This window comes from Bombus flavifrons, chromosome 5 (genome assembly GCF_040668555.2).
Source record: "Bombus flavifrons isolate JBK064 chromosome 5, iyBomFlav1_principal, whole genome shotgun sequence".
Classification (NCBI taxonomy): Eukaryota; Metazoa; Arthropoda; class Insecta; order Hymenoptera; family Apidae; genus Bombus; species Bombus flavifrons.
Window position 1 is genome coordinate 1,772,980 of NC_138446.1, and position 25,137 is coordinate 1,798,116.

The following is a 25,137-nucleotide window of genomic DNA, read 5'->3' on the forward strand; positions in this document are numbered from 1 at the left end:
ATGAATGGGACAGAATCTAATCTACTATTGGCCTATGACAAAATAAAAGGAGGACCACAATAGGAAAGAACAGTTACAACAGAGATCGTACAAAAAAGTAGTAGAAATTCAACAACTCAAGATAATTAAGTTATAATAAGTAATAACTTTACATCGTAGTAGTTCTCTTAAATTTTTGCGCATATTACTATCAGAATTAGCGCTTTACGTGCACCAACCCACTTGAGGCAGATTCTTAAATAACTGCTAAATACGTAACAATGGAATAATATTAGGCTCTTATTAATAAAAATGGATTATATTTCAAAATGCGAAAATACATAGTACATAATATCACTAAACTATTGGATTTATTTAACAAATGAAATTTTAATTTAGTAAATCAATTTGTATCGATATGAAATATAAACATTATTTATTTATTCATACTTTGTACTACGATAAAAATAAGACTGTTATCATTTTTCTCATACTTCATTTTTTATTATTATCAGCTGTTACAATTTTTTGATAAAGCATTCATATCAAATTTTTCCCTATTTTTATTTACGGGCTACATTTTGGTGGGCAAAAATTTATGGAACACCCTGTATAGACAATAAGCATCTGTATATTGTACATCATATCAGCAAACTATTGAAGTAGTATAAGTATATCTGTAATCTAAAGTAATCCATACGGTGAATGTAGTGTATTTTAACATATTAATATTAATATGGCACAAAAACTATTTAGACTTCCATTTGCATGCAACTTATTTAAAAATAACAGCAATGTTAGATCAATAAGGTAAGTTTATATTAAAAAATTAATTGAACTTTTTAACCTTTTATTATATTATAAATTTATAGCTATAAATCATATAGTTTAAAAATTATTTAAAATTATTGATAATCATAGAATTTATTATTAATGATCAGGAATTTCTCAAGAAGAAGCATAACTAAGATGTAACTAAGATAGATAAGATAACTAACTTAATTAAAATGCTTAAAAACTTTAAATTTACTATATAATTTATTAATATTTACTGATTTGTAATTTATTTTTTCTCTTAAGATTTACTTTAATTGAAATTAATTAATATTAAAATATTTTGTGTATTATAGTTCATGGTGGTCTCAGATAGAAATGGGTCCACCAGACCCAATTTTCAGTCTTACAGAAAGATTTAAAGCAGATACACATCCAAATAAAGTTAATTTAGGAGTTGGTGCTTATCGAGATGATGAAACTAAACCATTTATTTTGCCAAGTGTACGAATGGTATATATTATAAAGCAATTATGTTTGGGAAATATATACATTTCTACTTTTTCACATTAATCTAACTGAATCAAATATATTATAGGCAGAAGAAAGAATTAGAAGTAGAAATATGGATAAAGAATATTTAGCAATTGCGGGAAATGCAGAATTTTGTAAACTTAGTATTAAGTTAGCACTTGGTGAACATAGTAATATTGTTGATGAAGGTTTGGTAAGTATTACATGTGAAATATATTCTTTAAGAAAAAAGTTCATCAGATAAAATTGTTTCCTGAATCTGAAGCATAAACGAATAAATAAACATATATTAAGTAATTTAAACATACACATAACATATGTATTAAAAACACATGCATGCACAGTGTGGATATACACAGAAATACATATCTATAGTTAATCACAAGATTATATATATACCTCTAGAATATAAAATATTATAGTAAAAATGTTAGCGCTATATACATTTTTTTTGCACATTAAGACACATATTGTTAAAATGTAACAGTTTATTTACTTTCGCCTCCATTAAAAAAAAAGAATTTAAAAAAATATGAAATGATATAAATATTACAAACATCTCCTATACATACATGAAATCATAAAAATAGTAGGCTTAATATTATATTAGTATCATATAGGTCCCTCCTCTGCATCAATAATGGTATCTCATTGGCAATAATAAAATTGAAAATTTTGTAATTTGTAATGTAATTTCATTCCAAGATTTTTGTGAGTTAAATGTTTTAGCTTTTCTAATTTCTTTTAGAAATACTTTACTGTACTGAATACATTTAGTGTGACTTTCTACACTTAAGTATAAATAAATTTGTGACAAAGTGTGTTTTTAATTACTTTGACAAGTCAGATACACAAAATTTGATACGTGTATATAGACTTTTATGACTGACTGTACATATGAAGTATAAGACCAACCGTGCAATTTCGTTATGGTTAATATTTTATTATTTTTATGTCAATAGCACACTGAATTATTAGTTTTGCTATTATATAACTTCTTTATAATTCACAATTTAACTGATATCATTTTGTAGACTGCTACAGCTCAAACAATTTCTGGTACAGGAGCACTTTCTCTTGGAGGACTCTTTCTTACACGTTTTTTTACTGGCAATAAGGAGATATATTTACCAGTACCTACATGGGGAAACCATGCTCCAGTATTTACATTTGCTAAACTTCCAGTAAAACAGTATTGTTATTATGATCCAAAAACATGTGGATTAGACCATAAAGGTCTTTTAGAAAACTTATATGTTAGTATATAAATACTATAAATAATATGTTGTGTTTATTGATTATTTATTGGTTATATTTACAAATTCTATTTGTAATATTGTATTCTATAGAAAATTCCAGACAAATCCATTATTCTTCTTCATGCATGTGCTCATAATCCTACTGGTGTCGATCCTAAGCCAGAACAATGGAAAGAATTAGCAGAATTAGTAAAAAAAAAAGAACATTTCCCTTTTTTGGACATGGCATATCAAGGGTTTGCCACAGGTAAAACAACATATAAGAAGTTAATAATCTAATTTTTAATAATACATGAAAATTTGTTCACTAGTGGATATTTTTGTGCAAATTTTAGGTGATACAGATAGAGATGCTTTTGGTGTTCGACACTTTGTAAAAGAAGGAATTCAATTTGCTCTGGCTCAATCATATGCTAAAAATATGGGCTTATATGGTTAATATACAAGTTTATAAATTTCATTTCGGCTAAATGAAAACATTTAAAAATTATTGGTCATCGTAGGTGAACGTGTGGGAACATTTACAATGGTTTGTGCTAACAAGGATGAAGCAAATCGTGTTTTCTCGCAATTGAAGCTTATAATTAGACCACTATTTTCTAATGCACCAATTAATGGTGCCAAAATTGCTTATGAAATCTTAGAAAATGCCCCATTGAGAGAACAATGGATGGTTGATATAAAAACAATGGCTAACCGTATTATATCTGTACGTCAAAAGTTGCATGATAATCTTAAGAAAATGGGTAGTACCCGTGATTGGAAACATATTACAGACCAAATTGGAATGTTTTGTTTTACTGGCCTTAATCCTAATGAGGTATGACATCCACTATTATTTATTTTCATCATTATATGTAATATATATATAGAATATAATAATTTAATTTTGGTTCCATTTACTTTATAGGTAGAGAAGCTTATTAATGATTATCATATTTATTTGACAAAAGATGGTAGAATATCTATGGCAGGAGTAACATCAAAAAATGTGGAATATATAGCAAAAGCTATATATGATGTTACAATATAATTAAATATTTCTACCAATGAGTAAGAAACTCTGTCAAATCCTGTCCTTAATTTTCAAATACATTACACATATAAACAAAATAGTATAGATATACGTACACATTATATCAAATGCATTTATTCTCGCATGTTATTTTTATAAAAAAAAACTGCAGGCAGTGTAATATTTGTAATAATATATTAATATAGAATAAATTTTATATTATATCTTTAATTATCTATAGTAATAGTTCATAATTTTTGCAAAAATTATATGATCAATATTCTATTATATATTCTATTATAAACGAAAAAATATAATAATTAACTATATAAATAAAGCTGTTATGAAGTATATTAAATATTCTAATAAAATTTCCATGAGTTATTTTTCCAATAAAAAACGATTTATTTTACACACACAGTTCCAAATTGAGCAAATTCCAATTGCTTGATACCCTGATACATTCAAATTTAAAGTTATTCAAAATAATATCGAAACTATCGATAGTTATAAAAAAAATATCACTAGCTTTCACTAGTTTTTCATTTCGAAGACTAACGATAATAATCGATATACTATCGATATTTCTTCACCTCTGATAGATATGCATAAGTTGTGTCTGTTTATGTATTTATGCGTATGTCATAGTGATAAGTAAATCTAAATTTCCACGCTTTTAAAAAAATTCTATTAATTATAAGTCTTCGAAAGAGTACTGCAACAAATACATAAATATGGTAAAGAAAACCTGAGAGAGAAACGACAAACAGCGACGGAATATGTTCCGTTCGATGATTTCTTTTAATAAAATAAGGTTATGTTGTTTCGATTAAAATGACTTTTCACTTTCAGTTTGGATTTAACATGTTTCCGGAGATTGTCAGACCTTTCAACAACCACTATAGATGTTTTTCTGTGTCAATGTTACCGGGTACATATCGACGAGATGTAGAACGTGGAGGGAAAAGTATATATATCTAAAGAACATGTTGTAAATTATTCACTGAACAAGTAAAAGATTATAATTTGTTGTTTTTCAGTAATCATGCCACCCTCAGCTTTAGAGCATCTCACAAGATTAAATATTAGATTTCCTATGTTATTCAGATTAAGTAATGAAAAAACCAATAGAATTACTCATTGTGGAGTTTTAGAGTTTGTTGCGGACGAAGGAAGAGTTTATTTACCTTGTTGGGTATGTTTATATTCTCATTTTTGTATTATTAGTTAGGAATACTAGATTGATATATAGCCCAAATCAGTGTACAATTATCATATTATGATTACAGATGATGTACAATCTTTTGTTACAAGAAGGAGAATTAATAAATGTTGAAAGTGTAAATTTACCTGTTGCAACATTTTCACGTTTTCAACCACAATCAGAAGATTTTTTAGACATCACAAATCCTAAAGCTGTTTTAGAAAATGGATTAAGAAATTTTGCTTGTCTTACAACAGGTGACATTATTGCTATAAAATACAATCAAAGAATATATGAAATGTGTGTTTTGGAAACAAGACCAGGTCCAGCAGTCACTATCATAGAATGTGATATGAACGTTGAATTTGCTCCACCATTGGGATATGTAGAAAAAGAGACTAAAAAGGATGAAAATGTAGTAGATCCTGCAGATTTAATGCCAGCACCATCTGGTTTTGTGCCATTCAAAGGAGAAGGTAATAGACTAGATGGCAAAAAACGTAGAGATTTTGCAAAACCAGAAGTTACTACAAGTAAACCGGCTTATGTTAGAGGAATACCAGATTATGATTATAAAATAGGAACACTTACTTTCTTGCGCATTAGTAAACCTGTTGATAATAAAGAGGTAAGTTGAAATGTCATTTGTATGTTACTGTATATTTATCCAATTATATGTTTATAGGCAAAAGACCCAGATGAATTTAAAGCATTCACTGGTGAAGGTTTTTCTCTTAGGAAATCAAAGTAATTAAATAATTGGTTTATTTATTTTCATACAATTACATGTATTTGTAAAAGTGAGTATTTATATTTGTAATTAAACTGTTATACTTTTTAACAAAAATAGTTTCATACAAGTTCTACCCATTACACTAATAAGTCTTTTTATTTAAACAGTTTTTTGTATATAGGTAAACAAATTAGCCTATAGTATAAAAATTTATATCCTATAACTCAAATATCTTACAAGTGAAGTCAAAAAATTACCATTATAAAAATAATTAATATATAGTATTGTATTATCACAAATTATAGGATTGCAGTGAGAATTTTAATCTACCAAAGGACCCCAGAAATATTTACTGGGTTTTGTTGGATCTTCTGTTAAGAAGAACTCACGACCCAGTGTTATGAATTCTTCAAAGCTAATTTTACCATCATCATTAGTATCAATATGACTGAAGGAAATAACTGCATCCTATAATAAATATTTCAGTTTAATCAATTCATTTATTTAACTTTTATTTTAATAATCATAAAATTGAATGTGCAATTTTACTTACATCATGTGTGAGTCCTAAACATTGGAAAAATAACTGAAATTCTTGTACAGAAATTTCACCACTTCGATTTTTATCCACTGCCTGCAATTTTATATTTAATGATATATTGAAAATATTTTTTAACACATATTAACCCATTGGGACGGCGTCTGTACATTGTACGGTCTCTCGTTTCATTTCCACGTACGGACCGTCGCGTCGCGTGTCGTACGTACGCTTGATACGTCGCGTCATTTATTTTCCTACGTCTACGTATCGTATTTCACAACATTTTTCAAGGATGGCTGGTAATAATGTTCGTAATAATGTTTTGATCTTTGTAAAGACCAAATCTTTCGAATTCCTTTCTGGAGTCGCAGTTTAGCTGTAGCAGTCGTCTTGCAATTAATTACGGCTTCAACAAGTTAGGAAATCGCTAGTAGAAATTTAGTAGAAAGTGAAAATGAGAGTGATTCCGATAAAGTAATTGATGATCAAGCAATTGTAAGTGCGATTACTGATGCATTCTTAACTCATTTTAGAAACCTATATGTCACAAAATATCGTCAGTTGCACAAAAAGAAATTGCAAATAGTATGTCGTCCTCAATGGGTTAATTTATATAAATGCATATCTTTAAAAACATACTTTGAATAAAAATGGCAAAAAATAATGACATTTTCTCTTCAATGATGGGTCATGAAGAACATGTTGCATTTCCTCCAAATATTTTTCGATACAAATAAGATTATACGGACTAATTTCTCCCCATTGTTCCTCCCATACTTCCTATATATAAATAAATAACTTAAAATTATTATGTACTATTTCATTTTGATACATAGAATGCATAAAAAAGAGACTGACTTACATTCATTACTTTTTTGAATTCAATTTTTGATTCTGGAGTTAAGTGTCCCAAGTCAGAAAATCTTTCTGTGAACAACATGAAATCGTCGTGACTGATAACTCCGTCTTTATTAATATCCAAATGATTATGTAGTGTCCGCATTTTCCTTCTCCAGAAAAACGATTGTCCCTTATAAATAAAAATATTCTAAATAACTTTTTATTGAATGATTAGTTACCACATATTAAAAAAAAATAATAAATGACTGGGATTAAATTGTTACTGTATTACAATATCATAAATAATAAGACTTTAAACAGTATCTTACTTTTCCTTGTTCGGTGTCAGAATCGTTATCACTTTCTTGTTCGCTTACAGAAATTGAGATACCCGTTTGATGCACACTTCTTGTACTACACGCTCGCGGAGATATTTTATAATACTGAAAACATTTAGTTTATATATTCCTTAATAAATAAAAGGTTGTTCTAAAAATTGTTGTGTGTTGTTATTGATTATGACAACTGCATTACAACTGTAATGAAAACATTACATCGTAAATATATAATATAAATATATACGTTCAATGAACTTCGATGCAACGTGAAATCCTAATAATAGATTCCAAAAAGAGTCTGGATTAAGAAAAGAAAGAAAAGAAATTAATTTATCTTTAATAAGTTGGTACAATTAAAAAGATATGTAACTCTACTATTAATAACATTAGTACAGTTTTAATATTCTTTTTAATTAAAAATTCTATAAATAAATTATCTTTATCCATACACACTACATATGTTTACATGCACGAACCAGAGTGCAACATTATGTATTTGTAATATTCTACATCTGTAAAACTAATACGTAATATTGCCCTGGAATCTTGAAGATTTTCCAAAACAATTTGAAAGAGGTGAAAATAATTATATAAATTATTTAAATACATTCAATAAACATATCCTTTTTTTAAAAATTTGAAAAATTTGCTACCTACGATTCAAAATATAATTTTTATTTTTTTTTAAATAACATTTTCCGTCTAAATAATTTTTTAAAATGACTTATTTTATTTATTAATATTTTATTACTTCATATTAACATCATTTTTAATACAAAGTGTTTTAAAACAAAGTAATTGATTAGAAATTTGTTATAAATTAAACTCACTATTTTTTTTGTAATATACAAAGAAAATTACCTGGCTGTATTTTAGTAAAATATTTTGATTTTCTGATATCCCATAGCATAAAACTGAAATAGCTCTTTTTTTAAAACACTTGTTGAAAATTACAAATCGTAGACCAGTTCGTAATAATGTTGTTGTCATTTTAACGTGAACTTCAAGCAAACTATCCGTGTCACGAAACTAATATGTTCTACTTAAAATCGTTTGGGTATTTAACACTAAAGCAGCAGAGATCAGTGGGCCCCTTTTGTTGGGTCGGTCTCAAATTCCCCTCTCTGTCCCTTGCGCATGCGTAATAGTGCTCTGTTCCCCCCTTTTACTGGATATATGTATATAGTCTGACTGCTTTGTACGAGCGCCTATGCACGTCCCCTTTTTTTCACAGATAAAACCCATAAGCGTATATACCACCATAACTACATAGCTACAAAAGAAGAAAACGAACACTAGAAAATGCTCTGCTCTAAACCTGAATATTAAGAATATATGAACTAACATATCAATTATATGTAAATCATATTCCTTTTCCTGATTTATATCAATAAAAAATTCGGTCCCGTAGAAACCTAAGTTTTAAAGAATCAATTTATAGCTAGAATCTGCTGAAATTATAAAAATTCATATATATATCTAGCTACGTTTAATTCTGATATTAAAGACAATTTTCGACCAAAATACTCAAATCTACATAAAAAATACATAGTAAACGTTAAAAAACAAAAATGTTTATTGTGTATGTTTATTATATATTGTTTATTGTGTATTGTGTATGTAGTTAAATTAAATTTTTCTTTGTATTACGCCTATGCTTAATTTCGTGTTTTATCGTAATTCCAGAGAATTTTACGTATGATCAGTACATTTCAGGCACAAATAAAATTAATATATAAAAAAGGAATAGTTGAAAATGTAAAGATCGGATACTAATACACAGAAGGAAATTTCAATGAATCACAGAAGTAGGACACGGTAATATGTATGTCTATACACACACTTAAATGAACATAATAAGCATACGTGACACGAAGCATGGTACTAAATTTAGTTGATTCTGACAACTTTTACTTAAATGAATGTAACATGAAAAATGAATGTTTTTTGAATAAATACATACCATGAAAAAGTAAAAATTGTTATATAAGTATGATCTATATTTACTAAATAAAAAATATTATGCAATTTATATATTGTATTTCCATTTTATTTATATCAAATGTATTATACAATTTAAATTTTTATATAAATGCTTAAATGGTAATACAGGTAATATTTTATATAGATTATACACAGATTAATCTTGAATTTCATTGTGAAATTCCATTTTCGATTTATAATATATATCTTACATTTTAATCTTCCTACATATTTTAATTTTTTTTGTACTCGATTCGTTCGACTTTTACTTCATCACCAACAAGTTGATAGACATAAGTTACAACTGTTGAGCTCTGAATATCCATTAGAACAAAAGATGGGATAACTGATCTGTAAATATAATGATGAAATAAAATAAATAAGTAAATAAATTTATAAGTATATTATGTAGCATTCAAAATTTACTTTATACTATTAACATAAAATCTTACGTATCAAGAGGGTTATATGCCCCTGTTGCTGAACCAGGATTAATATAAAATTTGTTTTCATGCTCGTATGCCTCAAATTTATGTGTATGACCTGATATCAAAATATCAACGTCTAATTGTCTTTGAATTAAAGCTAGTGATTCTGGATCTCCCCAAGGTACTACTTGATGTCCATGTGACAAACCTATTCTAAACTGACCAACAGTGACCACTTTTTGTTCTGGATAATTTAAATTCTGTAAATGAAAAGAATATATAGTAAAATATACATTATTAAAGAATTATAACAATATTTAACAATATTAAATAAAATATACCTCATCAAAATCTCCTCTAACAACATGTACATCACTGGCTAGGGTTTTCAAGTAATCATATGATTCTTTAGTACAGAGATTACCTGTACATAAAATATGTTGTATTCTACCAGGCACCAACAATTTCTTAAATTTACTTGGAAGACTACTACATCTGTGTGGTATGTGTAAATCTCCCAATACTAAAACAAGCTGTAAATATCTAATATTATTTTTACCAAATATAATAAAAAAATTATATAATGGATCTTTAATAGTATATATTTTCATTTTATTAACTTTACGAAGTTATGGTACTTTTCTATGAGGTTAGATTATAAGACTCAAGGAATTTGTAATTCCAATTAATTAATTTCTATTACTAATATTTAATTTCGTGTACTCACCATGACGAATTTAATAATATTTTTTGAATTCCTATATATTTTTTAGCGTTGATATTTATTTTATTGCATTTGATACCTGTGAAGAACAAAAGCTAATGAAATGTCAAATGCACCATTGGAAATATGTTTGACAGATAAGCCTTCGATTTTCGAGATTCGAGATCGCATTAATTGCCACTATTTTTTACAATGCGCTAAATATAAGTTATATATTCTTACCCGAAGTTTATACTTGCTTATAATGTAGATTATCTTTATAAAATGATTATTACTTATGTATATCAATAATTTGTATTTCAGATATACGAACATACATTTCTGTCATAACCGGTTAACCAAATTCAGTTGTTTCATGTACCCTATTTCGATTTAAATATAATATTATGGATTCCTTCGGTTACTTTTTTCGAATAATTATTTAATGTTTTATTTATAAGAAATAGTTTAATGGAAGAAATTTAACATGAAGTGTGTTATAGCAGGAGCAAATGTAAAAAGTATGTCGATTTCATGTAGGTTATGTTTTGTTATGTATTAAAAAATGTCATTTATATATAATAAAGCATTATAGTTTTAGCGAAGGCTATACATGCATTATCAAAAATTGGAGATGAAATGTACATAGAACCACATGAAAATACTTTATCATTTCGTACTGTTAATATGGCAAATTCAGCATATGCTGATTTTACATTCCTACAAAGTTATTTTTCATATTATGCTTATGGTGACTTACAAGAAAATGATGCATTGAAATGTAAAATATCAATGAGGGTAATACAATATTATTATATTTCCATGTAATATTACAAATAGTAATATTTCTATTTTGCAGAGTGCAATGACTGTATTTAAGGCTCCACATTTAATAGACAAACAGGTAGAAACATGCCATATTAAATTAGAGCCAGATGCATCTGAAATTTTGTTTATTTTAAAGTATAAAAACAGTATTACTAAGACTCATTTATTGCCCATTCTAGATTGTGAAATATTACAAGTATGTATCATATATCTAAAACAAATTATTTACATTTTCATTTTTCATTACCTTCTTTTATTATATTTTTCAGACTGTATATAATAAGGATTCTGCATCAATCAAACTTTTATCTCAACCACGAGTATTAGGAGATGCAATGCAAAATTTTCATCAACATTTAATTGAAATAACATTTGAAGTTTCAGCACAAAAGCTTTTATTAAGAAATTATGTTGATGATGTCTCAGGTAAAATCTAAGAGATAACAAAAGTAGTTTATTGTAATATAAAATGAAAAAATTCTGACAGGTTTATCAAATACAATACGTACACAACTTGCACTTGGAAAAGGAGAATTTGATCGATATGATATTGGTAGTGAAACAACAATTACCTTTTGTATGAAAGAATTTAGGTCCATCTTAAATTTTGCAGAAATTGCAATTACACCCATTAGTATATACTCTGAAGGAGCAGGAAGGTAAAAACTAGTAATATAAATTTTAATTCCTTTATATTAGACATAGGTAAAATGAATTTATATAAATGAATATAATATTTATTAATATTTTTTAGACCAGTTATATTCGCATTAAAAAATCAATCTTTTGAAGTGAACTTAGTGCTGTCAACATTGAGTACTGATACAGATAGTCAAGCAGAAACAACATTAATTAATAAACCGCAAGAAAAATCCATAAAAAGAAGAGCAACAAATAAACGAGTTTGTAGGAAAAATAATAAATCTGATAGTAAAATTCAAGATAAGTCAGTTAAATCCAATAACAAATTAGGTAATGTTAAAACACCACATCCATGTTTCATGGAGGAACCGAAGGGACAAGTTGATGCATCAACCAGAGATAATCAAAATCTAAATGGAGTAAGTAACCTTCCTATAGAACAAGATATTGAAGATAAAATGAAAAAGAATTCCTCATCTAGCTGTGACATAATTACAAACGTTAATAAAACATCTACAAGTGAAAAGAAATTAGCGAATTTTATATTTTCTACAATAACGAAAAGAAAATCTAGTAACAATGAAACTGACAAAGAACAAAATTTGGATAGTGATCAGTCTGATGCATTTGAAGACAAAGTACCAAATTCACCATCTCCTCCAAATAAAAAGGCTCGTTTCATTTTTCAAAAATGCTTTCAAAAGACATTCGACCCAAGAACATTGCCAGGATACAATGTAATCTTAGCTGAAGATTCAGATGAAGCTAGTAATGATTAAAAGTAATTTTTCACAATATTTTTCGCCATTCGTGCCTCAGTCATGTGATTAAGATAACAGAAATCTATAAGTTTCTATTATACCAATTTATTAGTCATTAATTCTGTTTTAATTAACGAGGATGTTTCTATATGTTACATATGTAATGTGTGTATTTGATAGATAAATTGTACATTAATTACAAAATATGAATTTTGAATTATTAAAATGAAACTATTGTTTATATTACATAGTTAAATAGATAAAGTCTCCCTTCTTTAAACTTCACATTGTCTGTAAACAAAATGTAAATATACTTTTTTATCATGCTCTCTTAAGCGGCTTTAATCTTTATGAAATAAACCAATAGCTACAAAATTATTGTATTCTGCCTTAAATACTTTTTACTAAAACGATAATATTACTGATAATGGATATCTATCACGATGGATATTGATATCAATATTTAGAAAATATTTTTTCATTAATAGTTTAAATATAACCCATGTGCAGTACAAATATTAACATTAATGTTATGCTTAAAGTTAATGTAACAAATTGTTCGTCTAATATTTATTAGAAATTAGAACACGTTTGACATAAAGGCAGTATAATCTGTTATTGTTTTGCCGCTACGTGGAAACGTTACTAGAAACACAAGTTGGGATGACTTTCTATATACTGCATACTCGTGGACTACGCTTGCTTTAGGAGGGCACCACTAAAACAGTTAGAGAACTAAAAATCGCGATCCCGCAGTTGGTCTTGAAAGAATGCAATACGCGGACGTATCATGATCGTACGTATGAGGTCGAATTGTTCTGTAGCGATTCCGCTTGTACCGATACTTGTATGCTAACAATTTCGAATCTTCATTCACTGTAACGAGTACGCGTAATATTAAGAAACAAGTAAATCTTTACACGCCGATATACGTTAATACCAACGACAGTGGCAATTATACAACTGTGACTTCGTGTACGTACAGAGAATCGCTAAAGCATTACGATCGACAAGAAAAGTGCGTGTACGTGAGTGAATAGAGTGCCTCAACCCTGATCTCCGCGCCCTTCTGAATCGTTGACAGTAGTCATCGTGATTTTCTGCGAACGATTCTATCGATGACGTGCCGTGGACCAGTCTACGAGAACACAAAAGTGTTGCATGCTGCGTGTTAGGGCAAGAAACAAGGGCCTATACTATCGCGTTTTAACCATTGAGGTGGGCTGCACCGACGAGGCTGTGGACGTTCCTAGATTGGCGGTAAATACACACTTATCAACAGCCTATCTCTTCGCTCGTACCCACTCTGGTCTACTTTACTTTTCCTTCCTTTACTCACTGCTTGTGTGCCCTATCGTTGTTCATCTATCTTATGTACCATTCCAAGTGTGATTGAACGCGTGATAATTTTTCTTCCGTCCTCCCTCTCTTTCCGCTCCTTTTTTTCAATTCATGCTTCGCTTGATACACTGTGGTGTGTATGTGTGTGTCTTACCAGTTCACCCTCTCGCCGGTGTCACGTATTAATATTGATCAGAGGGCCGGTAACCCGAAGGAAGCGATATCGCCTGCGCTTTTCCGAGCACGAAAACTCTAGGCTCCGCCCTGCGCCAATTTTCTTTGACCGGAGCTTCTTTTCGAAATATCTATAATACTTTCGAGATCCTGGAACTAGAGGAGATTTTGTTTTTTGATGCACGCATTTGTGGACATTTGCCAGGATGATTTACGAACGTATAATAAACGTCAATCATCGTCGAGTGGGATCCTCCCATTTCTGGCCACTCGAGAATCGGTATGTTTGCCGCTGAAATCTCCGCGGTTGTAATCCGGCTCTTCGATGCTTACATATACATAGAAAGGGGGCTTTTAGATCGGCGCCGGATGCTGCTCGCTAATCGTTCGGCTGGCTGCATCCGTCCCCTTGTAAAAGGGTCCCCCGAGACAAATGCGCCTGGCGATAAGGGTGTATATAACACGTTGTCACGGATGTGTAACCGGCGAGATCAAAGATCCTTTCGCGTAATGCGTGCACAGTTTTGTCGTGGAAATCGTACAGTTCCGTTCCCACTTGAAAACCGAGGGACCGAGTTTACCGAATTACATAAGTCAATTAGTCTATTTTCAGATAGCAAAATTCTTAAACGTGCAAGTTAGAAACCGTTCGGTCGAGCGTTGCTCGTGATTTCTTTTAATATTGCCCACTTAAGAATTTAATTGAGTCGTTAAACGGACGTAAATATTTTTTCAACTTAGATGTAGTTCTTTTTAATGTGTTTATGTTCGATTGTAATGTATGGTATAAATATTTTATGAAGTACGTGGTACTGTTAACAAAACCGTTAATAAATACTTTTAACAAAAACATAAAAAGGTAATGGTTAAAGATAGACGAAACAAATTTATCGAAAAATTTGACGTGTAATTTCGTTACTAGCAGCCAAATGTGTTCGCACGTGAATATTAGTGATCAGTGCGAGCATTTTGTTTGCGACAAACTTCGCGCGAGTCACCCTCGAACTATATACACGCATAGATGGGTAAAACCTACTTCTAAAGTGATCTCTAATTATTTACTGCCAACAGAAGATAAATATTTTAATGTTTTCTTGTCTGAGAAATCTCAGTTAATTACTAAATATCAATACCCATTAGTAATAAGAAGTATGTAAATCTAATTAGAATTTGATAAAAGTGTATAAAAATAAAATGTACGTTCATAGTAGCAGAAAAATTGAAAAAGACTATGAATTCTCGTCATTGATCGTTCACATGTGTCGTAGATGAAACGTTAATCCTCTCCACCGTATGTATTCATATGTTTGTATTGGCGATTCGCATCGTTCAAATTCTGCAGTTACATATTAACTCTGAAAATTATATTCGTTTTACTCGGTATATAATGTTTACACGTGTTAATATAATGCAATCATCATTTATGCGAATGGTTATAAATATTGTACGATATAGATATGTATATACATTCAATTATTTCTATAACTATCAAAGATATAAGAAAACATAAAAACTTACGTAAAAGTTCTCTGATCAAGGCGGGAGAACATAATGGCGAAACTAAATAGTTATTTCTGTAATCATTGATCTTGAATACTACAAAGTCACTTTTTTCTTTATCATTAGATCTGTATACTATTATTAATATATGTTTATAAAATATAAATTTACGTATGGAAAGTTATGGAGAAAATATGATGAATTAACAGACATGCATTTCTCATCAATATGTTAATCTGATATTGCTACATACGGATATTAGCCATAAAATTACTCCTTCCAACATGTATTGGTGAATCTTAAATGCGATTTTCAAATAAATCGTTCTGACCTGTTATTTATATTCAGATCTTAAACTGTAAACATTAACAAATCAACTTTTACTTAAATTGTAAAAATTTCCTAAAATTTGTATTATTCTAGAATTAAATAATTTTCTAGGCGAATTCACAGACAATGTTTGGGTAATATCCATTAGTAAAGCCATACTCATATTCTCATTTCAATTTCTATTTTGTATTATTTAGTAGTGTTTCTAGTATTATAGTTATGTAGTATTTTTAGATATAATTATAAAAATTACTTTTATTATTTATTTATTTTTCTATTTTAAATGAGATCCATTGCTCTAAGATAAAAGCGGCAGTTAATTTATTGCCAAACTTCACGGTAATATATCATAAAGTTTTGTCAAAAACCGTGTGTGGTTTAACTCTCGGTATAATCAAGAAGTAAATATGTAATAAAGGCATAATAACGACAGCAATGATATAATAACATTAAACGATAAGCAAACAAAAATGATTGTGATAAACACCAATTTAAATGAAATTTAACTTGCACATATACGCTTCATAATACCAGGTGATTAAGAGTAGTAAAACAAATTGTTGCAAAATTATCTTTATACATACAGCTTCCAACGACTGTGATCAATTACGATACTATTATTACTAGATTAATAGATTATATTCTTACTAGTATGTTACAGTAAACATCGATATTATCAAAAATACTTGCATGTTTTTAGTAATTGCGAAAACAAGAAACCTAATATCAGTCATTTCGACCAGTTTGATAGTTCTAATGTTAATGGGTTAAAAAGGAAATACGATTTCGACATCATTTGCTGATACACTTAATTCACGACAATCGTGCCAAGATACGACGAATTGGTAACGATCCTATGAGTACCTGTTAACCCAGAAATTCGAATATAGGGCAAACGTGATATCACCTTGAAACAGTTCGAAATCGTTCGGAACATGTTTCTACTCATGTACTGTACATGTTTCGTACTGATTGAGCGATCGCGATAAGTAATCCATGGATCGTGGCGGGTTCCGCGAATGTCGAGCCGCGATTAAGCCGTGCCCGAGCTTACGCGAGTTATGAAATTCAGAATGAGCGTGCAACTTATCAGAGAGAAGTGCAACGTCGTGCATAACTTTCGATGCCGTGAGCGTTAATGAGATGCGCGTTATCCTCGCGTTAAATTAATTAAATACGTAACGCTGTGTGTAATAATTAGTGATATAACTGGCCGTGGAAGAACAGTTTCTTGGTTTAATGAATATTTCATTATTTACGTGCAGTTTCGATCTTTGCCAAGAAATACATATACAGAGTATTTCAGGCTTTCTTTCTAGACAACTGTACAGCATATTTTATGTGCAAGAATAAGGGAATACAAATGCTTTATTAAAAAGTTATAAGAAAAATATATTCGTTCAGTCGGAAATTAGTCAAATATGTGTATACAAGTTTCGGAAGCCAATTTTCTCAAAAATAAAACATCAAACGCAATTTCGTTATTTTTAATCATTGTTTTAATGTGAGACATTTGATAAATAAATTGTTTTTTTTTACTGGAAGTGTATCTTTCGAAATCTTTAATTGGTTACTCATTTGAGATAAGAACAATTGTCATGTGAGAATGAGTAAATGAAATATTCTCAGTTATTCCCAAGATAATCGGTTTTCTCGAAGGTGCCTCAGTGATCGCAGAATTTACTGTTTCCGAATTTCTTCGGAATGACTTCTCGTTTTCCCAATGGAGATCGTGATAATTTATAGTCTCGAATATTATACTCAGAAGAGAAATTTATTGGCAAGCACTATGCTATTTACTTAGAATGATGATTTTTGTTTTTCTCAGATTGGATTGTTATACTTTATTCTTAGAAATTGTTTTCATATTCTTCCGGTGAAATCATTTTATTCTGCTGCTTCAGAGTTGTAGTATGTTACAATAATATCATTTGCGAGTGATTAATTTAATATAATTTTCAAGAATAGATAATTTACATGGAAGTGCTATATAATTAAAAATCCTGAAGCTCTTCAGTAAAATTGGAAGGATACACATCTTAACTTTCAAAATTTCTTAAGATCTGCTTTTTCAACAAAAGTTCTCGTTACGATACACTTAGTTATTTTCTGAAATACGAAAGATTGTTTAGACGAAGTAGTTAAACGCACAATGCCGCGTTAACTCGTAATAAAACGCAATCACTCGAAAGTTTCACCAATAAATGGTTTATTACTCTTTCGCGTAAACGTGGAAAGGAATTATGATTTCTGTAAAGCTTTACGGTCCTTAGCTTCGTCGAAATGATTTTAAATTTCTTCGACGGAAATCCTGCGCGGTTGTTGAATTATTTATCACGGTATCGACGATCATCTTCGAGTTCTTAAAATCGTTAAATACTCCATTTTAATTACGAACATTATTTTCGAAAGAAATGTTTATTGACGCTTATTAATCTAAAATTGATTAAACAGCACAATATCTTTGAAATGATAATATATGATACGTTTTAAAAATGAGGTACTCTTCAATTTCCGAAAATAAGACAATGTATGAAATATGAACGTTTATATTTTATTGAAAAGTGATATCTAAAAAGATTCTCAGAATTTTAACTAAAAAGTTAAATATCTATCTGAATATAAAGCTTTCGAAGTTATATGTATTTCTATCTATTTTCATAACTCACTATCGCAACGTATGTTTTTATTCTGCCCTCGAGATTCTACCAAGAATCCTTAAACTACGGTGGCCAAGTTTGTTAATAAACGGCATGGTAATTCGCCAGGAAGTGGAACAATACACGAAAGAAGTATAATTTCAGCGGAAACGGGATTTTATGCCTTTCAACTTCCTCGAAACGTTTTTCAATTTTATTTCTTCGTCTTCTGCGATGAGAATCCAGCTGAATTATTTATTTTATCGATGTATTATTAAAGCACCAAAGATCACCGTTGAAATCACGAAGCTTCGTTACGTCGAATAATTTATAGCAATTAGAAGAAACGTTCGTTTCAACGTAACAACCCAGCATGAATAATTCTATCGGTGAACATGATACAGTGGATTTTGCCGTGTTTTTAAACGTTCCTCTTTGTCCGTACACGCCTCATCGGATCGTATTGTGAAACACTGACGCGCTAGCATGATAACGATCCCTGAGTATGAATGACCGAGTTCTTCTACACTAGCGTATACAATAGTTGCTGTGCGTCAGGGTAGCAAGTCTATTACTTATCGTATCTTTAAACGTTTCTCATTATCTTTCCATGTTTCAATAGCTCGATTGTGGCATTTGATTAACATGGTAACAACAACACGTGTAAATAATTAGACTTTCGTACATTATAGCGTATATTACATGGTAGTTCGTCAGCATAGTTATTCTCTGATGAGTAGTCTAAAATATTTCTTACTCTTTGAAGTTTTAGCAGTTTATGAAATGGACACGTGGTTGATTGAAATTTCTATACGCTAGCGTACGTGACGACTCGGTTGTGCTGACAACGCGAATTTACTGCTTGTTAAGCTTTTAAATAGTTTTTATATCTTGTGTACATATATTATGAGTAATCCATATCATCGTTAAAGATAAGTTAATTACAAATCAACGTAACCGAGTTACCGTACGTTGCTGCATATAATAGTTTCTGATTATCAGTGCAAAACGTCTGTTACTTGCTTCAGTTTCAATACGTTTCCATTTGTATACGTCGCAAGTAGTTTGCATCAAAGAATATATAGTTCGATTTAAAGAAGTAGGAGTAATCTTCAAAACGCCTCCATTTCCGGAGCGGATACGTTCATCAGTTCGTGTATCGAATATTTGAAACAATTTAATGCTACTTAATACAACTTCTTTCTATCTCGTAACATCTGAAAACAAAAGTTTGACCCAGTTACACCAAGCATCCTGTATATCGTGAGATATTAATTCGAAAAATAGCAATAATCTGTACAAACGAACCACCAGTTAACAGAACGACGATCTATTTATAAAGTTTCTCACAATGGTACATTGAACCTAATATCAAAAAGGCATATCTTGGAAAACCATAATGAATCACTTGTATAAAGTTTTATACAGTCGTACACACAGTGCCTTTTACTTCCTGCCGACGCAATAAGACTAATCCCCGAATTACGTTTCTAAACGTTTCTTCTTATTCGCACGTATATGTGCATCTATACATATAGAGACAAAATACTGTGCAACACAGTATGGGAAATGATAAGGTTGCAACGTGAACGGTTACGTTCTTGCGGACTAGCCCGTATAATGCTTGTTTATTTTCTATACATGTATCGCGCGTATTCAGAAAGAAACACGACGGGAAAACGATTCGCACGACCGACGCTCCGCGGCACTTAGGTCGATGTCGTTAAATCACGATGATTACGGCATTGGGCTTTATTACTCGGAAGTAGGCAGTTCTCGTTTCAGGGACTTTTGTGTATAGGTTGAACGAGACGGGACGAAACGAAACCGAACTCTAATCCTCTGGTTCGTCTAGGGCTCCGTGACACTTGTCTGGTTGAATTCTTTTTTAACTCGCTAATCAACCGTTCAACGTTCCACGCTGTTCGTATCGAACGATTTAATTCACTCCTGGCCGTCCTGGCTGCCATCTTTTACGACTCTGCCTACGTAATTAAACTTTTTGCCACGGTAATAGTTGTAATCTTTCAATTTCGTTTTTGTTTCGCTTTGTTAACCGGCTCGTTCAATTTAGACCGAGCGTCGATCATGGTAAAACGGTTTCTTAGCTTATGATCAGTTCGCATGAATGCGTAGAAACAGACTTGCACGATATTAAAAGTTTCAGACGATGCGGTTCGAATGGCTTTCACGTGTGATGGATGGCTGGTATGTTTTATTGCACGTGGTGGGTATCTTGATATTTACACGTTTAGCGATATAAATACGTTTACATTCTTGTGCTTAATTCTTTTTGCTTCGAGTAGAATTTAATTTCTAGATTCCTAGATTAGATTTCATTATGTACGAAGATTACGAGTGAAGCGTATGATATTTATCGTGTTTTTCTCCTCTGATCTTTGTATGTATTATTGAAAAAATCATAACAATGTAACGAGTTTAAAAAATGGTACTTTCGGTATGGATTATTTAGTAACTCAGTAATGTCGCCTATAGATGATTGAAAACTATAAATGTATAATTTCTATGTTTATGTCTGCAAATAACTAATAATTCAGTAACTGTTATGCTTTGTTTAATGAGTGTAAATAAGAAGTAAAAAAGTAACGAAGACTGATACCACTAATTACCAGATACGGTGATGGAATTTCACATGTGGACAGGACTTATCGTTAGAGTGCCTTTGTGTTTGCAGACGCGCTTAAATAAAAGACTTATATATATTTTCATAACCGTTATTATTTCATCCTTAAGTATTCGACTGTTATAATAGACTATAAGCCAGGACGGATCGATCGTAAATCTGTTATGATATGATTTACACATGATAACGTGCAATCTGATGGAAGCCGTCTAACAAAAGGCGATGCTATCAAAACGCTTTTAATCATATTGCACGGATCTAATATTTAAACGTCAATCTCGATAAATCACACGAACCATGTGTCATCGAAATATTTCTACGGCAGACGCAATATACCGACTTATCAAATGATAAAAAGTTGCTACAGATGTTTCGCTATACGTTTCTATCGATTGATGCTACGAATCGGACGTCTCGTGCTCGTTCATTGTCAGTTCCGTACGTTCAAAATCAGACGATTGGATCGTCGAAATCGATACGTGTAAAATCACAGAAAACGAACGACAACGGACCTTTGATCTCCGATTTACGTCATATTTCGTTCTTTCTTATTATCGTACAGTTTTTGTTGAAAATCTCGATCAAACCAGAGCAAATTTAACTTTTAGATATATGTCGCTATGAGGGCGTTCGTTCAGATTACTTTGACCTGGCGATTATAAAATTTGACACAAAAGAACAAAAGAAAAGGGATCAAGAACGTGATAGTGTCAAGAAATCCGATATCGATCGATAACAAATCACTGCAACGATATGAATTCTCGTTGATAAATGAAACGTTAAATCGAACGATCGACGTAAACGAATTCCCAAAGCGATTCAGTGAAATGATTGTATGTTATTATCGTGTTCGATGCAATTCGCTGGCAGGATATTCGTAGTATTCGTACAGAGAAAATTTACAATCGCTCGCGCACCATAGAAAAATATTTTCATTCTAGAAAGTATTAAAGTCTACGACCTGGCGTGGCGACTATTTTAGAACTGGTGTTAAAACTCGCGTTTCGTTATTCCACACTTTCGCGTGTTTTAAAAGTCGTAAACGCTTTCACGAGCACCGTCCTTTAAGCTCGTCACTATGTTACGCTTGTTCTGCAATGATTTCGTCATAATTCAACGAGTGTTAACTGTATTCCCAACCATCGATCCTTTATATCTTTCAAACAATATGATGATCTGTATTTTTGACAAAAAACGAATTAAAAAATATTTAATCATCAATTTGCATATATTTTAGAAACCATTTGATACGTTTAATAACAAATCAAAAGTCAACCTAGATTCTATCTGATGAAACTAATCTTTTTCCTAAATAAAAGATTTCAATTTGAGCTAAAATATAAAATAAGCTATTTGAGCTCTAATTTCTACAATGTGATTCATCAAGTCTCCTTTTCTTTAGAAATAAAAAATTTAGGTCAACCCCCCAGTATGTCTCAAAAATTATCGGACGTAATCGATATATCGTGACACTATGTTCAAAAATATTTTTGGTTTCTAACATTCTGATATAATGAATAATTTTCCAAAGTTATTAAAGATTTCATGGAATCGGCCTGTTAAAATTCTGAAGTCAGTGTGTATTACGTCTGATAATTTTGTCATCGATGTAGCCACCGCAATGGACGACTTATTTGTTGATACCTTATCTTGAGAAATGTTTCGCGTTATTAACGCTTTTTAATGCATAGCGACAAATGAACAATCGTTATGTACGTTATCCATAATGACACCTCTGGTTGAGTATCCAAATGATGGAAGGGAAAACGTACAACAATTTATATCTTTGTCTGAAAATTATCAAACAAGACAAAAATGTGTAGCGTTGTTACGTTTTAAAAATTGCGGGTAGGTGATAATTATGCTTCTTGAGAATCGTTTATCAACACATTTGTTGGGTAAATGTTTCCTGCAAGTTCGAACAAGTTATTAAACAAATTTATTGCCATTTAAACCATTTAAACGGACATTTCCAAAATTGTTAAATATTATACTTAACGTATAAAATAAAAGTACGTTCCAAAAGAGAAACAATTAATTTCAATTATTCGGTATCACCAAAACTATTCTTCCAACGCAACAAATTGCAATAATAAATCTCATTTCTCCAAATTGCTATGTAACCAACCTCTGAGTAATCATTCGAAAATTTTCAAATTTATATTCTAATAATAATTTCCGCCATATTTCACGTTACGTATCACTTTTCCCGGAAGACAAGCTCGCTATTGATCGCGTGGATCTTCCTGTACGCCACATAATGAACTGACCATATCTAACGGATGAACTCAACAAGATGTCAGCGTTAAATCTCGAGGACGGATTGGCATGCAAAGCACGACGTTCTCCTCGCTGCGATTGCGTTATGAAATCGTTTAGATGCGCGTTATATTCTTCTATCGTGCGTTAATAAACATATGAGCCAATGGTTGGTCAAGTGCCAGCGATAGGGTGGTTTACCTCGTACAGATTCGTTCTAACATCGATTGCGAACGCGGTCATGCATGGACCGGAAATTCCTATGTTTGATATGTTACTACTCGGTCGTACACACGGGTTCATTTTTAAAAATGACACGCGCTCTAAAGTATTTGCGTTAAAATGCAAGCGAACTATAAATGCGGCCTTTAGAGGTTCATGGAACTCGAGGAAACTGTTAGACTTACAATTAGAGGATGTAGTGTGACTCGTGGAACTATTTCAACATTTATCGTAGACAATTTTTATGAATATGTGTTATACAAAAGTCTTTGAAATTTCAATAGTATTGTAATAAGGTACAACTATTATAATTGTTAGTAAATGGTAGTATAATTGGTAGTAAAATGTAAAATCGATCTGGAAATAGATAGAAAAATTACAAGACATTTATTGTAAATATACATTTTATTTTACTAAACAGTTACGTTGCTAAACAATTAGTATGTACATAGTATGAATAGTTGTCTTAAAAAGTGATCTATTAAATATTAAGATTTATTGATAATTGATTTAATATATAGTAAATATGACTCGAGGCGAAGAGTGTTATCTATAGATATAAATTAGTTCTAAATATAACATATATATGTCGGAGATGAAAGGACATCGGGACCTTTCTTTTGGAATTTGTGGGAAGATCCCCAATACTTTAGTCTAGACTATTTATTATAGTTGTACTTAAATGATAAAACTTAGAAGTAGTTGTTTATGATTCAATTCGATTATGTTTGTCCGAGATTTGTGACAGGGGGCTTGGGCTCGAGGTGACACAACTTGTCGTTAAACATAGCCACGGTCACGGGATGTACGTTTTTACCTAACAGAGGTATGGAGTAGTTGTATAGTTCTCCTTAAAAAAATATAGTTGTAGCGGCACACGGGCTCGAGGACAAATCAAGCCATGTGTGGTTTTGCCTCAGAAGTGTCAATATTATGGGACACACGTTGTATTAACAATCAAACTCCGGGCAGAAACAATGTCGCCGCTACGCGGGACTGCCTAGCAACGGCTGTTGGAATTTTGTTGGTATTCCCGACCAATATACAACAAACGAACGCAATCGTAAGGAGAGGAAAGTTTTCATCAGTCTTTTATTTGTGCGATCTCCTTGGAGAGTTTCACATCGTCTTTACGGGCAGTATATACCGAGCGTCCCAGCAAACGTTGTTTTGTGCTTCAAAATATATTCTGCGTTTTAAATATATTCTGGTCTAATCACCACGGTTATTTGTCAAATTTTGTAAAAACCATATTTATACCAGTAAATATAATCTCTATTGTACAACGATGATGGCTAGTCCAAATGAAGATTCGTTACACGCCCGTAAGTCTAATGATAATTCGACATATATATATAATAATACAAATATTAATACAAATAAAATGAGAAGATATTATTCTATAGCACATTGTGAGTTAAGTAACTATACATAGATCATCGGAACGTGGCTCTTCTTTTGAGGCA

At 30.9% G+C, this 25,137-nt stretch overlaps 6 protein-coding genes and 1 long non-coding RNA gene across 17 annotated transcripts in view; 4 read left to right on the forward strand and 3 right to left on the reverse strand.

Annotated features, from left to right (window-relative positions):
* Positions 1-471: 471 nt before the first annotated feature.
* Got2 (glutamate oxaloacetate transaminase 2) lies at positions 472-3,727 on the forward strand. The gene is made up of 8 exons (XM_069113460.1): positions 472-789; positions 1,110-1,266; positions 1,352-1,480; positions 2,322-2,543; positions 2,637-2,793; positions 2,882-2,980; positions 3,050-3,366; positions 3,457-3,727. The coding sequence occupies exons 1-8, from the start codon at positions 716-718 to the stop codon at positions 3,577-3,579; spliced, it is 1,278 nt and encodes a 425-aa protein (XP_068969561.1). The 5' UTR covers positions 472-715; the 3' UTR covers positions 3,580-3,727.
* Positions 3,728-4,140: 413 nt separating this feature from the next.
* On the forward strand, positions 4,141-7,277 carry Ufd1-like (ubiquitin fusion-degradation 1-like). 5 transcript variants are annotated; one of them, XM_069113472.1, is made up of 5 exons: positions 4,141-4,298; positions 4,414-4,528; positions 4,602-4,756; positions 4,851-5,393; positions 5,451-5,612. In XM_069113472.1, exons 1-5 carry the CDS (start codon positions 4,296-4,298, stop codon positions 5,514-5,516), a joined length of 882 nt encoding a protein of 293 aa, XP_068969573.1. In that variant the 5' UTR covers positions 4,141-4,295; the 3' UTR covers positions 5,517-5,612. The 5 variants fall into 5 exon arrangements, with proteins under 5 accessions (XP_068969573.1, XP_068969572.1, XP_068969571.1 ...); XM_069113471.1 differs by lacking the exon at positions 4,141-4,298 and adding an exon at positions 7,259-7,277 and having other exon boundaries at positions 4,396-4,528; positions 5,451-5,565; XM_069113470.1 differs by lacking the exon at positions 4,141-4,298 and adding an exon at positions 5,666-5,993 and having other exon boundaries at positions 4,396-4,528; positions 5,451-5,565.
* Positions 5,820-8,767, reverse strand: CBP (sarcoplasmic calcium-binding protein). Its single transcript, XM_069113473.1, has 6 exons — positions 8,079-8,767; positions 7,209-7,322; positions 6,902-7,069; positions 6,679-6,819; positions 6,052-6,132; positions 5,820-5,966 (listed from the first exon to the last, which is right to left on the reverse strand). The coding sequence occupies exons 1-6, from the start codon at positions 8,205-8,207 to the stop codon at positions 5,820-5,822; spliced, it is 780 nt and encodes a 259-aa protein (XP_068969574.1). The 5' UTR covers positions 8,208-8,767.
* A 478-nt stretch (positions 8,768-9,245) lies between these two features.
* Vps29 (vacuolar protein sorting 29) lies at positions 9,246-10,706 on the reverse strand. Of its 2 annotated transcripts, XM_069114308.1 has the most exons (5): positions 10,575-10,706; positions 10,356-10,431; positions 9,970-10,161; positions 9,653-9,888; positions 9,246-9,551 (listed from the first exon to the last, which is right to left on the reverse strand). In XM_069114308.1, exons 2-5 carry the CDS (start codon positions 10,356-10,358, stop codon positions 9,434-9,436), a joined length of 549 nt encoding a protein of 182 aa, XP_068970409.1. In that variant the 5' UTR covers positions 10,359-10,431; positions 10,575-10,706; the 3' UTR covers positions 9,246-9,433. The 2 variants fall into 2 exon arrangements, with proteins under 2 accessions (XP_068970409.1, XP_068970408.1); XM_069114307.1 differs by lacking the exon at positions 10,575-10,706 and having other exon boundaries at positions 10,356-10,499.
* A 5-nt stretch (positions 10,707-10,711) lies between these two features.
* Positions 10,712-12,822, forward strand: Rad9 (cell cycle checkpoint control protein Rad9). 2 transcript variants are annotated; one of them, XM_069114305.1, is made up of 6 exons: positions 10,712-10,852; positions 10,927-11,129; positions 11,191-11,355; positions 11,429-11,585; positions 11,647-11,818; positions 11,914-12,822. In XM_069114305.1, the coding sequence occupies exons 1-6, from the start codon at positions 10,819-10,821 to the stop codon at positions 12,578-12,580; spliced, it is 1,398 nt and encodes a 465-aa protein (XP_068970406.1). In that variant the 5' UTR covers positions 10,712-10,818; the 3' UTR covers positions 12,581-12,822. The 2 variants fall into 2 exon arrangements, with proteins under 2 accessions (XP_068970406.1, XP_068970407.1); XM_069114306.1 differs by lacking the exon at positions 10,712-10,852 and having other exon boundaries at positions 10,971-11,112; positions 11,914-12,821.
* A 453-nt stretch (positions 12,823-13,275) lies between these two features.
* Positions 13,276-25,137, forward strand: part of sky (GTPase-activating protein skywalker) — a 43,796-nt gene continuing 31,934 nt past the window's right edge. For 2 of the 4 annotated variants that reach the window (XM_069114301.1, XM_069114302.1), the window contains exon 1: positions 13,276-13,822. The gene's annotated coding sequence lies outside the window, so the exon portion shown is untranslated. The remainder of the gene's footprint in view (positions 13,823-25,137) is intronic. The other 2 variants (XM_069114303.1, XM_069114304.1) reach the window with 2 other exon arrangements.
* On the reverse strand, positions 17,452-23,489 carry LOC138179951 (uncharacterized). Of its 2 annotated transcripts, none has more exons than XR_011173169.1 (3): positions 23,319-23,489; positions 22,835-23,099; positions 17,452-19,763 (listed from the first exon to the last, which is right to left on the reverse strand). It is a non-coding gene; the product is annotated as an uncharacterized LOC138179951 (long non-coding RNA). The 2 variants fall into 2 exon arrangements; XR_011173170.1 differs by lacking the exon at positions 17,452-19,763 and adding an exon at positions 20,756-22,366.